Source organism: Chiroxiphia lanceolata, chromosome 6 (genome assembly GCF_009829145.1).
Source record: "Chiroxiphia lanceolata isolate bChiLan1 chromosome 6, bChiLan1.pri, whole genome shotgun sequence".
NCBI lineage: Eukaryota > Metazoa > Chordata > Aves > Passeriformes > Pipridae > Chiroxiphia > Chiroxiphia lanceolata.
In genome coordinates this window covers 61,991,101-62,005,255 of record NC_045642.1, presented here as the reverse complement: position 1 = coordinate 62,005,255, position 14,155 = coordinate 61,991,101, and the positions used below count along the sequence as shown (strand labels likewise).

The window sequence follows — 14,155 nt, the reverse complement described above, 5'->3', positions numbered from 1 at the left end:
CATTGGCAGAGTTTCCAGGCTGACTTTTCTAAAATATCTGGTTTTCCAGCAGAAAGGCGGCAAATTCGGGACGAACAAGCATTTCTGAAGACTTCAGTGAAATTCCATTGAATTATTTAGGGACGTTCTTTATAAAAAAAAGATTTAAAAAAAAAACCCAACGAACAGGTCAAAACCAGCTAGTAGAGATTTAACTGTTTGCACTTGAAAATCCATTCCACATTTTCTGTTCATTTTTGGTCTGGCATTTCACTTCCACTCGAATTAGGATTTATCCTTGGCTCTGTCCTGCTGGTGCTGTTGCTGGATGAGTGCGTCCTGTTCCCGGCCGGCTCAGCGCTGCTCCCCATCCTCCAGGTGATGGAGGATGCATTTGTAGCTCTGCCTGGAGCTGTGTAATAGAGCAAAACCCATCTTTGATGATAGAAATGTAACAGCAGCCTCATGGGAGATGATCCTCCCAGAATTAAAGCAGCTGGACACTCACTTCCATGATCTCGCTGGAAGTTTGCTTCTCGTTTGCTGTTTATCTTATTCCTGTGGACAGTGATCACCAGGGAACAAATCCTAGGAGGAGCTGGGGGGGCTCAGCCTGGAGAAAAGGAGGCTCAGGGGGGACCTTCTGGTTCTCTGCAACTCCCTGACAGGAGGGTGGAGCCTGGTGGGGGTCAGGATGTGCTCCCAGGGAACAAATGACAGGACAAGAGGAAACAGCCTCAAGTTGCACCAGAGGAGGTTTAGGTTGGATATTAGGGAAAAATTCTTCACTGAAAGGGTGGTCAGGTTTTGGCACAGGCTGCCCAGGGCAGTGGTGGAGTCACCATTCCTGGAGGGATTTAAAAGATGTGTGGATGTGGCATGTGGGGACACAGGTCAGTGGTGGCCTTGGCAGTGCTGGTTGGACTCCATGAACTTAGAGGTCTTTTCCAACCTTAAAAATTCCGTTATTCTACCGCAGTCATGCAGGTCCAATGCAAACCCTCAAATCTGATGCTGGAAACAGCTTTGCCAGCTCTAACCAGCCGTGGGGGTGGCAATGAGACCCAGACTGTGACCCCAGGGCCATGCACATGGGGTCTGACAAAACCCACAGACCTTACACAGCAAGAACTCTGCCAGGATTAACAGCACATGGAAACCAGGGACCTGCAGGATGGTGCCAAATATCCCTGGTGATTTCCATGAAACCACCCACTAAATCCAGGAGCCTTGTTTTGAAAAGACCTTTGGTGTGTTTGTTCAGAAGAGCTACATGACTGCAAACATCCCACTCTCCTGGAAGTTTACTTTGGCTGTTTCCTCCCTCCAGCAGGAGCCAAAAGGACTTTGGATGCTTTGTGGGACCAGTGCAGCAGTGGATACCTCCCCAGATCTGGTGGAAGGCTCCTCTGCTCATGGCAGGGGGTTGGACTTGGTCCCTTCTAACACCACTTCTCCTCTCAGGTCTGTAGAAAGGGTTCCACACAGGCAGCTCAAACATGGATTCTGTGAATGGGGATGAAAAGAACCACCTGGAACATCTCCCACCACCGTGCTCAAGATGCTCAAGTCACCCACAGAACAACCTGATCTAAAAGAAAGAAAACATTACAGTTCACCAGGCCCAGTGATTTTTCTATCAGGATGTTTTAATTACCACTGCAATCCCATTTTTCCCCAATACACCCAAATTTGGAAATAGGCTTTACTACCTCAAAGTAAATCCCAGTCTCTGATGCAATATTTTTTCCCAAAGAATGTAGAAAAATCACAATAATGTGCCACTACTCTCCTGAGCTTTCTGCATCATGTCAGTGCAGAAAATTAATTATTACTTAGATTATAACTTGCTGTCCACCAGCAGTTTAAACAAATAAAATGTGTAATTATAGATGAGAACTGTGAATGACAAAAGCATTTAAATTGCCAGGTCTTCAGGATTTTCACTGTTTGCATTTACCATCTTTGGTTGACACCATGACCACCTTTTTCTTTTTTTACATGTGGTAAAAACAGGAGCTGCTTTCTCCAAAATGACCTACAGCAATTCTTAAAATAGTCAAACAAAACACCTCTAATGCTAAAATTTATTGGCTTTGACTGAAATCTCACTGAATCTTCAATCTACAGATTTCAATGGTAAAAATGTGTTTTTAATGGAGAGTCATTTGCCTTTTATAGAATCAAAGAATCGTTTGGGGTGGAAAAGACCTTTAAGATCATCAAGTCCGACTGATGTACTTTCAGCAGTAGTCAGGGAATGGTTTGGGTTGGAAGGGACCTTTAAAAGCCATCAAGTCCAACCCCCTGCCATGGGCAGGGACACCTTCCACTAGCCCAGGTTGCTCCAAGCCCCATCCAGCCTGACCTTGGACACTGCCAGGGATGGGGCAGCCACAGTTTCTCTGGGCAACTATTTCAACAGTTTCTTACTGTGCCAGTGTGAAGAGAAAAGGGAAGAGGAAACAATGAAAGGACGTGCAAACCCAGGGGGAAAAAAAGTGAGAACTCTCTAGGCTCAGTTACTATGTTAAAGAGTTAAATTATTTTAACTGATCTTAAAAAACGTTTCAGAAGTTGGGTTTGCTTCAAATACATTTATTAGACACAGGGCTTTGTCTCCAGAGCAGGGTAAACGTGACTGACTGCCTTGGGGCTGGCAGGTAAAAATCTGTTTGCTTCAATTACAACACCACTTTAAACAAGGAAACTTTCACATTTTATTTAAAAAACAAACGTTACAGAAAATAATAAACACATTTTCAAGTTCTTCTGGACCCTGCTGAGGCATGGATTGGGAAAGCACATTTGCACAGTCTGGAGTGGCTTGGCTTTGCACACCTGACCTTCCTAATTCAGTTTCTGCCCTCGTTTTCTATCCCTGCCTGTGTCAAACTGCTCTCTGCCACTGCCACAGATGTTGAAAATGCAGTTTAATGTGTTGCTGGTGTTCAGTTTTCTTCCCCTCATGCCCATTTCCTTGAGTGTCTTACTCCCAGGCAGTAGGAATGGTACAGAAGCCATTCCTTTGCCTCTCTAAAACCACAGGGCAGATTTTTGGACACAGTTTATGCTCCCCAGAATGATTAATCTGCATTTAGCACCAAATATTACAAGTATCAAGGCACACAATGTGTGTGTGTGTGTCACAGCTACACAGCACTGTGGAACTCAGCTTCCAGGGCCTCCAGGGAACAGACCCATTAATAGGAATTTTGCTATCAAGCTTTATAGTAAAAAATTGTGAGAGTGCATTTCAACATTTCCCTCAAGAACTGATTATGAAACACTTTCTAAGAGACTATTTGGAGCAAACCACTCCTTCTGCCAGTGCTCTTTGAGCAAGGCAGCCAGTTCCCTCAGTACAGAGCTACCTGAGCACAGAACACAGACACTGAGAAGGCGCCACATCATTTAGCTCTGCTTGAAGGCAAAAGCTGACAACCTGCCATTTGTGGATTGGTCCAAAGGCTTGGATTTTTTGGATGCGTTTGCGTCCTCCGATTTTTCCTCCTGGCTCTTTCTCCCTTCATCTTCATCAGCCGCAGGACGCTTCCGCTTTTTATCTTCTGCTAAACCATTAACTGCCCCTCCTTTTGCTTTCTCAGTCCACACCTTTGAAGAACAGACAACTACAGATTAGGCCACGAAACTCACCACTTTATTTTCTACACCTTATTTCCTGATTTTAAGGCACTGAAATAATTCCCCTTAAGAAGGACTGAGTCAGGACGAATTCCCTCACTTTCCTTTTTTCTAGCAGTGTTGTCCTTCAAAACTGTATTTCATTTGAGCCTGTGTATGAAATTGAAGCTCTTAATTGTCCTTCTGGACAAATAAGAAAACCCAAAAGGCCCAACAAATCAAGTCAGAACAAATTTAAGTCCCAGTGGCTTAAGCCTGATTATGTCCCTTTAAACTCCTTCCTTTCCCTTTTGTTATTTGTTCATTGATTGTGTTTCTCTCACAAGCCCCACTTTGAAAAAGCTGCTTTCTGATACTAATTATTATTCAGTTTAGATTTTCATTAAGAACATGTCATGGATCATGGCACCATTCGAAACTGAAATCCATAAAAACGGAGAACAGCAGAATTTAAAGAAAAAATTCCTGACTGAAAATAACCAAAGAGATTCAGTGGGAGGGAAAAAAAATTATCAAAACCACAGAAGTAGAGAAGGTTTGCTTACCATCCTTTCCTCTGATGTCAACATTCTAAATCGACTCATGCCTTCTTTTATTACTTCTGCTTCGTTCAGATCAGGATTATCTGTCAAAATGTTTGCTCTGTTCTCCTCCAGCCACATCTGGAAACCAGTCTTTGGTCTAAAGCAAGCACATGAAAATTGCCTGGTTAAGAAGGTTATAGGAAAACCATAAAAAAAAAATCCCCCAAAGCAACATTTCTAAACAGCACCTAATTGGATTTTTTTTTTTTTGTTCTCAGAAGACAAGACACCTCTAGTCAGCAGCCTCCTCTCTCCTATTTCAATATTTCAAAGAACATGCTGACAAGGCAAGACTAAGTCAAGTATTTTTATTAAGACCATGATATATATGGAGATTAACATTCCAGTTTTAGAATGACAAAGCACAATGGTTCTCTTCCTTTCTGACAGGGTCCCATCAACCTAAAAATAGAGCACATCCATTAGCATGTTTCAGCTAATCCTTCTCACAATTCTCCTTGCCACTTGTTGTAGAACATTATCTGTAAAGGTTAATGAAAAGAATGCCAGCCCAAATGAGTAATAATTACCTTCATCTTCCTCAGTTAAATGAAGTCTAAATGAAACATGATTATAATAATGCAAGTTTCATGAGGACTGGGATTGTTAGAAAATACATCTGCTCCAGAGGAACAAGACAGATTAAAGTCTTAGCTAGGAACAGACATGCTCCTTAGGTGATACAAGTTTTTGTTTGCTTTCTCTTTTTAAAAACCCACCAAAACAAAGCTTTTACTCCTTCCCACAAAACCCTTAGCTTTTAGACTTCGAGATTTTGTAGAGGTGTTTAAACTTTAAGTGTTTCCTATACTTGGAACTGACACAGCAGCGTGGTTTCATTTATCATTCAAAGGTCATTACAAGCAGTATCAAGGCAAAACCCACTGCTTAGAGCCCCAAAATCACATTTTGCACTGCTCACTTATTGTTCACTCCCACATTTCTGAAGTGGGTCCACAAATGTGATAACTTGTGAGCTAACCTTTAATCTTCGTGCTATGCTTCTCTGGCCAGTCCAACACCTTTAGAAACAAAACAGGTTTTGGACTTGTAATTCTATGAAAACTGGAATATGGTATTGAGATGCAGGTGTCACTCACCTTCTGTTTTCAGTGTTCTCCTGTGCAGTGACTTTGACTTCATGGGACTCATTTCCTGCTTTTCCTTCTCTTTCTTCCACTGCTTTTCCTTCTCTTTCTTCCACTGCTTTTCCTTCTCTTTCTTCCACTGCTTTTCCTTCTCTTTCTTCCACTGCTTTTCCTTCTCTTTCTTCCACTGCTTTTTCACTAGGGTTGGGTGTAGGTGTACGAGGCTGGAAGAAGGAGGCTGCTGAAGCCTATAGAAATTGAGGTTAAAAAAGAAAAGGTAAGAACACCTCACTCTCAAACAATACATACCACTGCAGCCTGACAAACCCCAAGCCCTTCCTAAAGACATAATAATCACTTGCATTAATAGAGCATTTAATCCATCCAATTTCAGCACAGCAGAAATTTATTCACACAATTTAAAATAAAAGCTCAAAATTCAGTGCAGAATGTAATTTCTACAACTGATTTTTTTTTTCTGCTGTTTTATGTGCTTTCATAGCTTTTGCACTGTGCTTAAAATGAATTTTGCCATCTAAGCTGATTTACTCAGTCAACGGGGTTTCATCCTTGATAAAAGCTGGTAAAATTCAATTTATTGTTCTTTGCTCACAGAAACAATGTATAGAAAACTAGAAACACTACCTGCTTCGACTTGGGTTTGGGAATCAGAGGCTTTATAACTGGAGGGTTCTGCTTGTTCACAGCTCGACTGCCAGACAAAGATGTTTTCTTTGAGTATCTGCTCATAGTGTCTAAAACATTTGCTGAGGGGACCACTGGGTCCTTTTTGTTAGATGACACCTAGGAAAACAAATAAACAGATGTTTTATTTATTTTCTGTCATGTTCTCCTGCTCTGTCCCTCCAAGGTATATGTTATATTGTAAACTTCAGATATCATTTTCAGAGCACAGCAAAACCAGATGCAGAAATTCTTACCTTAAATGGATTCACTCGTCCTTGGCTGCTTGATGCACCTAGAACTGTTTAAAAGGAAAGAAAAAGGGGTATAAAAGTGTGTGCATGTGTGTACACACACATATACATAAATCTTTGAAGCAATGTGCACATTTTAGATGAGTAGAAAGGCATTTTAGTAACCCCCTGAAGGTTAAACTATACGTGCTCAGCTATTATTAGTCAACAGAAATGCCACACAGGACCAACAGCTTAAAATACAAACCCGGAGGAAGACCCAGGACTTCCTCCACTCCCAAATCCGTTTCCACTCCTATTATTCTTGCTGGAGGGTTGGTAGGTTGCTAGAGGTCACATTCTGCCCCTGCCTGCTCACACTCACAGATCAAGGCAGGGTTTATTCACTCTGCCTTGCAAGTGCAACCAATAAATGCGCCTGTGATTAGTAAAATAAACCCATTGATCACTGTTCTCAGTTTTCCCCTTGTCCCAAAGAATGCCTTCATGGCATAGCCAGGCAGACACTCAGCATTTGGCACAGCCAAGTCAGTCAGAACAGTGTTATGGAACATCATTAGGTAATGGAGACAGGAATAGGGGACCTCATAAAAATGTGAGAACAACAATCAGTGCAACCAGGACAGGTTGAACAGGGCTTGGAGCAACCTGGGACAGTGGAAGGTGTCCCTGCCCATGGCAGGGGGTTGGAAGGAGATGGTCTTTAAGGGACCCTTCCAACCCAAACCATTCCATGGTTCTGTGAAGTTACATTTGTCAACACTGTTATGGACTAACTTGAAGCAGCAGTGGGAGAACAGACGATATAAACAGGAGCAGATACTGTGAAGCATGACAAAATTCTCATCCTGGAATAAATGGAGGTTTACTCACCAGACTTCGGAGTAGTCACCTCTGCTGAAGTGACACCTTTGGAGAAAGGATTTGGTCCTTTAGAAAAAAAAAAATAGAAAGGGGTATATATTGAAGTGCAATAAAATGTGATAGCATAACTGCTTTAAAAACAAAACCCCAAAAAGACAACTAAGAAAAGGTGAGGCTTGGAGCAATCTGGTCTAGTGGAAGGTGTCCCTGTTCATGGCAGGGGGTTGGACCTGGATGGTCTTTAAGGTCCCCTCCCAACCCAAACCATTCTGTGATTTTGTGATTTTATAATTATAGTGAAGTAATTCATATTTTGAAGTGTGCCTTTTCATTTTTAAACCATACACTTTTACAAAACCATCTGTCATCTCTACCTAGATTTAGAGCTGTATATTTATTTCTTAAGCCTTAAGCTCATTCTTAAAGTGTGCCAGGCAAACTACTCATCTATCAATTCAACTCCTGTGAGATTTGAGGTGAAACGAAAGTAACTGCTCAGAAGATGACCCAGCCCTTCAGGAATAGAATCAGGCAACAGGAAAAACTCCCCAAGGGTCCCTGAAATGGTTACTAAGTACAATGCACACACAAGCTGTGACACAGCAGATGACACACACTGAACTTGTTTCTCTGCAGCAACTGCAAGTACAGTCTGGAACACAGACTTAATTCCTGATTAAGCCTGTAAAAGTTATCCAGATAGTTTCCAGCCTATTCAGAGAATATATTTTTCTTACTCTGTTTATGCACTTCTGGAGCTTCTTCTGCTTCCTCACAGGCATCGGTTTCCTCAGCATCTTCCACTTCTTGGTCCTGCTGAACATTCCTGATTGGCAGCCGACCCCACTCCGTGGCTGATCTGCTGTAACTAAATGGAAGGAAAGGAAGTGGTCACCCCATTCAGAAGGAAAACTGGAACAATAGATAGCAAGCTCACTTACTTAATTTAGGAAAAAAGAACAATAACATTTGGCATTTATGTGCATTATACCTCTGATTGAACTGCAACGATTAAATTAAATAAAGATTCATTAACCACTGCAGAACTCTGTTGCCAGAACACTTCGCCACAAATACAAATGCAAATTTTAAAGAACTATAATCTCCATTTAAATATATATTTCCAGTATCACCAGTAATACCAGATTACTTGTCTGGACCCATGAATTACCATCCAGGTGGCAACATGGATATATAGTTTCAAACTGAAACTTATGCAGCAAGTTTTAACATTTAACCTGATTATTCTCTGAATTCTAACACAGGAGGATGTACATTTCTTGCATTTCCCTCCTAATCTTTGCCAATTACTAAAATCTGTAAATACTAAGAACACCACATTAATTTTAACCCTCAGAGTGCTTGAAGCTACAGATATGGGATTACAGCTTCCACACATGATCCAGAAGAACAAGCCAGAGCATTTAGGAATTAGTTTTGACTGCACAGTTTCACACAGAAGAGTAAGGAAAAGGCTACAGACAAATTCAGGGACTTATCACTTTCTCTTGCCTAAATAAGTCCCAAACTTCACACATAAAATTGCTATAGGAAGACATTGCTTCCAACAAAGTGTTATGACATTCTTTTCTGCACTATCAGACTGGTGGTTAACAACTAACTTTGTTATAGCTGTACACCCAGTGGCCAAACAAGAACACAGCTCTTCTGTGTGGTCTATATTAAAAATAAAAAATCCCAACCAAAAAAAAAAAAAAAAAAAAAAAACAAAAAAAAAAAAAAAAAAAACAACAAACCAACCAACCAACCAAAAACAACCAAAAAAACAAAAAACAAAAAACACACCCCCCCCCCCCAACCTACACACAACTTTTGCCTCCTCATGCTTTACAAAGCAGATGTACGTAGGAGAGGAAAGGTAGATAGCTCAGATACAGAGGGAAGAATGCAAAGCCAGCCTGTAGTATGTTCCATGAATTTGAAGAGCTGGGATTATTAGTTAGGGGAGAGTAAGACTAAATAGGATACACTGGGATAGGATACTGAAAAAGGGAGGGCTGGAGAAAGACAGGATTTTAAGGTAGGTGTGAAATGAATCAAGATGGAGAGACTGAGGCAAAAAGAGAAGGAAAAAAAACCAAACAGGTGGGAGTCAAATAACCAAAGCAGCACAAGGCAGGGAAAGGTGGGAAGAAAAAAAAAAATTCCAGTCAGAGCAACTTAGTATTGAGCCTGCTTTGCCTCTGAAGTTGTTGAACACAGACCTACAGGAAGCAAGGAGTGGGGATATTTCCCTCTGTGTTTGTATCCCGGTGCTAATGAGTCCCCAAAAGATATCAACAAGAACAAAATTTAAAAGCAGAGCAACACAAACTGCTGCTTCATAACAAACACACAGCAAACTCCGGCCCAGAAAAGCGCACCAAAATATTAGAAGAGCAGTCAAAACGCTGCCAGTTGTTTTAGCCACAGAAATTCCCGTTACCCAGCACTCAAGTGCTTCCGGAAATCCTCTTCCTCCTCCTCCTCCTCCTCCTCTTCATCTCCCTGTGCTGTTGCCAGCTCCGTGGCTTTCTCCACAGCCAGCTCGCTGAGGCGCTGGGCTAAGTTGATGCGGCGGGAGCGGGAGGCGTATTTGATGGCCAGGCTCACCACGCTGGGAGCCATGAGGTCGGCCAGTTCCACACAGCGGAACTCCCGCTCCAGTTTGCAAGAGAGCTGGAAGAGAAGGAGCCTGGGGAGTCACACGTTTCAGCTACACAGCTCTCTCAAGACCCCAGGAGCAGAGTGGGGGTCTTGGTGGAGCGAAGGAATGAAGACAAACTTCCAACAACACGAGAAAAAGCTCTTTTTTTCTCCTTCTTCCCCCTACCCTCCCTTCATGCTGATAAGCAATAACAAGATGAACTGCAGCCTCTGATCATAGTCTGAACTAGCTGGATTACCAGATTCCTAGTAAGAGGAATCCCATCAACAGTTACATCAAATCCCATCTACCAATAAATCACAGAATCCCAGAATGATTTGGGTTGGAAGGCACCTTAAAGCTCAATCCAGTTCCACTCCCTGCCGTGGGCAGGGACACCTTCCACTATCCCAGGTGGTTCCAAGCCCCATCCAGCCTGGCCTTGGACACCTCCAGCCTCAGAGGTAACGTCTCAGGGACTCTTTCTGTGTTTGTACTTACAGCAAACAGCTTCATTAAAAGTTCTTGCTGCTCTTTCACTGCCTGATTTTTAGCATTTTCATCAAATTCGTAGCCATTTTTGGATAAGTAATCCACGTGGTTGTGAAACACAACAGAACGCCAGTACTGCTCCTGGAAAAGGGAGAAGGATGTTTGTTGGAATTCAGAGGGGAAAAACCAGCCCATGACATAATGCCTAACAATTTACAATGTATTCTATCCTTTTATTCTTAAATGTTCCTTTCCTTTGATAATGAGGGTGAGGGGGAGATAATTCTCTTTCAAGTCAATGCCTAGTGAGGAAAATATAGACCACACTAACAACCACCCATATAAAAACTGATTCAAACAGTTGCCATATATGTTAAATTCCATTTATACTACAGGCTTGCAAGCAGGATGAGACCTACATGTTCACCAATATGCTACCAGGACAGAGAATTCTAGAATAAGTTGATTATTTTAGCTTGTAAATGCTGTCCCACAGCAAACTGGAAGTACTGCAGAATAACTCAGTAAATGTAGGAGTTTACCTACAGAAAATACAACTCTGGCTGTTCACAAAATGCTATAATGGCTATTAGACCAGCCTAGTTCTGTTCAAAATAATTATAAGCTTATTCAAACCCACTATGTTTTCATCAGATGTCTTGGAATAATTTGTTTCTATATCTACACATAGTCCCCCAAGCCAAATTAGCAGTTCCTGGCATTCTCCTCCCATTATTTTGGGTGAAGGAAGGAATGGAAGACAGACTCTATCAGATAAAGAACAAAAAGACTTAACCAAATGAAGGAGAATTCATTAAAAATGACAGTGTGTTTATTATTGACATTTTTATCTACACTTCTATCAAAGAGAATAAATTTCAAACAGCATTGGACTCTCTCTAAGGCTGAGATTAGATTTTTATGTTCATTTCTATTCTGTGCATTACAGCTGAGCACCACGAGTTTGAAATGTTTAAACCAATAAAAACTGAAGAATAAATACTGGTATTTTTCTAGAAGTTCTCCACAGGCACATCTTGCTTCAACCTTCAGAAAATAAGTCAAGGGGGAAGGCCTATGTGTTCAGAGCAATTATATGAATTTGAATACTTTGTACATCTTTTAAAAAGACATCTCCCAGAAATTTTGTTATCCCTAAAATATTAAGAAATAGACATTTTCAAGGGGGTCTTGATTGGGATCCCAAAATATGGTATCTCTACCCACTAAAAAAAAAAAAAAAGAGAGGGTGAGTAAGACTTCTCTGGTCAGAAACAGATTATGTGTAAATACAACTTTGGATCAGCTCTGGCAGTTTTATCTTGCATCCTTCTGGAAACAGTTGTGAACCAAATCACACGAGACAAAACAGTGAACCCAGATAACCTCCTTAGCCATGTGTCTTACTCAGGGTTTGCACTGTCCTCTTTCATAGCAGAGATGATTAATAGGAATCTTGTATAATCCCTACTAGGGGGACACCTGAGAGCACCAGCTGTGGGCTCGACACCATTCCATACCTCCATCTGCCCCTTTTCTGTTGTAACCTGGCAGTAAGGAAGTTGAAAAGGTAAAATTGCTACAGCAGGCCGTGGCAGCGTGGGAGGGAACCGGGATCCTTTGCAGGGAATACACCTGTGCACAGGAAACAAAACACACCTGCAGTTGTTCCAACACCTAGATCATGTCTTCCTAAGAAGCAAGATGCTTTAAGAGGATTTGCTCTTTAGAAAGTAGTAATTAAACGACTGGATTAGACACAGCAATATGTAAGATTGCATCATAAAGGGTTGTTTTTACATGGCAACCAAGGAAAGATTTCAAAACCAGCAAGGCACACACAGCTCTTGTTCCCACTGCAGACTCCAAATGTGGCACGTAACACACACTGCTCTTGGTCTCACACAATACATGATTTAACAGCTATTACGAAGAGTAAATGCAATTCATTTAAATCTGAAACCACTGAACAACAGAAGGCATAGACTTACTGTTTCATTACATTTTAAACAAGTGCTTTCTGGTAACAATCACCTAAGCAAACCATTGATTGGGGAAGAGCTGTATTTCCAGCAGCACCAGTGCAGCATTGACAAAAACATCTGGTTTTATAAGCTGCTGTGTCAGAGACTTGAAAAAAAAAAAAGAACAGGAAGCATTAGTGTTCTGGTTATCTCTTAATTAAGGCATGTGGTGTTTCTACAACAACCCTCCCCCCTCTCCCTTATCTTTATTATACTGCTGGTTTTGAGTAAAATGTTCTTTGTAACTCAGAGAGCAGCACAGTCTTTCTTGGACTAGAGGGAAAAAAATTCATGATGACAGACTCACAGTTGACCATCTCATCAATGTGATGTATCCTCCACATTTTTGGGGAATTTTCTGGAGGCCAACATAATGATTTGGAAGGAGAAACAGGCAGCGAAGTGACATTTACCAGAGATATCAAATTATTTCCATTATTCCAAAAAAGCAGAGGATTACGAAGAATGTCACATAAGTTCAAATAAAACGCAGTCTCCCACCAACCTCTACAATTGTGCACGACTAGTAAAGTCAAAAAGTCTGAATTTCAGTAAAATATGTGAGCTGATGGAACCTGCCCTGTTATGAAAAGGACACAGACTCCTGAATAAAAAGGGATACAAATAAAGATTAGCAACTAAATGTCCAGGATGCATGTTACAGTAAAGAGAAACAGTTGTTAAGACACACCTCTATCACATTTTATAAAGAAATGGTTAACTTTCAGATAAATATTTGAGCAAATTTACATACAAAATTGTTCTTTGTGGCCACAGGTTAAATATTAATATAATAATAACAGACAGCTCTGATTTATCTATGTCTGATTTATCTCTCTCTAATGATGTAGATTAGTTATAGGATTGGATTCTTTTCAAAGCAAAAAAGGGGAAAATGCGGGGGGGATCAATAAAACCCCAACTCCACAATGAAACCCCAAAACACCATGAACAGGAGAAGCAGATTCCTCATAGGATCCACAACTTTTCAGCAGGTTTCTTTACCAAAATGCAGCTTTATGAACGTGTTTGCCTCAGAGATGTGTGATTTCACAATGAAGTGCACACACACCTCTCAGCCAAGGCAAAAAGCCACAGTTAACCAGTTCCAAGTTATAAAACTCTAATGAGTTTATTCGAAACCAGTTTAATTCTGCATGGATGATTCATTATTATATTTGGGAACTAACCATTTGCTGTGCATGTTTACCAGCCACCTGTTTCAGTAGAAGATCTTTCCAGCTTCTCTCAGTAAAAAGTGCTCAGGGATTGAAAAACCAAGACAAAACAAAGTGTTTCCTTGTCAATCATCTGACCTGAGCTGCTGGGGGTTTTCATGGATGCCAACGACCCAGTAATGATCAGATTTTCCTTTGCATTGCTCCCTGGTGTTACACACTGGAATCCAAGTGTTCCCAAGGCCTCGGTTCAACATCCGCACGATCCCCTCGGAATCCACGTAACAAGGGGTACCTGTTTGTCACAGATGAGAGCAGTTATTGTCACATGTCACAGCACCGGCAAGATGGAAGTGGTGGATACGGCTGGGAAAGGATGGTTTACGTGTCTCACATACGACATCCTCTCTTCCCGAACACGGTACGAATTAGTCGGGGAAAAAAAAACCCCAACATTTTCCTTGGAAAGATGCGCCACCTTCTGTCAGTCAGCGCCACTGCTGGTCAACTGACAGGTTCACATTTGAAACACTTTATGAAGAAATCAAGTTCATAGTGCTTGGGGGGGATTCTCAAGCTATTTTACAATTACTTTTTCTGGTTATCATAAAGACTCCTCCAGAAAAACTACGAGCTTTGGGGGCATCAGGGAGCACTGAGGCAGTTTTTATTTCTTCTTGCTGAGCAGGGAAACCAATCAGGAGAATGAGTTCTGG

At 41.4% G+C, this 14,155-nt stretch overlaps 1 protein-coding gene across 4 annotated transcripts in view; it reads right to left on the bottom strand.

Moving 5' to 3' along the window:
• Positions 1-2,675: 2,675 nt before the first annotated feature.
• Positions 2,676-14,155, bottom strand: part of WDHD1 (WD repeat and HMG-box DNA binding protein 1) — a 28,445-nt gene continuing 16,965 nt past the window's right edge. For 2 of the 4 annotated variants that reach the window (XM_032691616.1, XM_032691615.1), the window contains exons 16-26: positions 13,578-13,734; positions 11,758-11,872; positions 10,247-10,378; positions 9,545-9,777; positions 7,836-7,966; positions 7,108-7,164; positions 6,238-6,284; positions 5,942-6,100; positions 5,309-5,544; positions 4,170-4,305; positions 2,676-3,594 (exon numbers count right to left, since the gene is read on the bottom strand). In XM_032691616.1, coding sequence (XP_032547507.1) covers positions 3,394-3,594; positions 4,170-4,305; positions 5,309-5,544; positions 5,942-6,100; positions 6,238-6,284; positions 7,108-7,164; positions 7,836-7,966; positions 9,545-9,777; positions 10,247-10,378; positions 11,758-11,872; positions 13,578-13,734 — 1,604 coding nt within the window. In that variant the 3' untranslated portion in view covers positions 2,676-3,393. The remainder of the gene's footprint in view (positions 3,595-4,169; positions 4,306-5,308; positions 5,545-5,941; positions 6,101-6,237; positions 6,285-7,107; positions 7,165-7,835; positions 7,967-9,544; positions 9,778-10,246; positions 10,379-11,757; positions 11,873-13,577; positions 13,735-14,155) is intronic. The other 2 variants (XM_032691619.1, XM_032691617.1) reach the window with 2 other exon arrangements.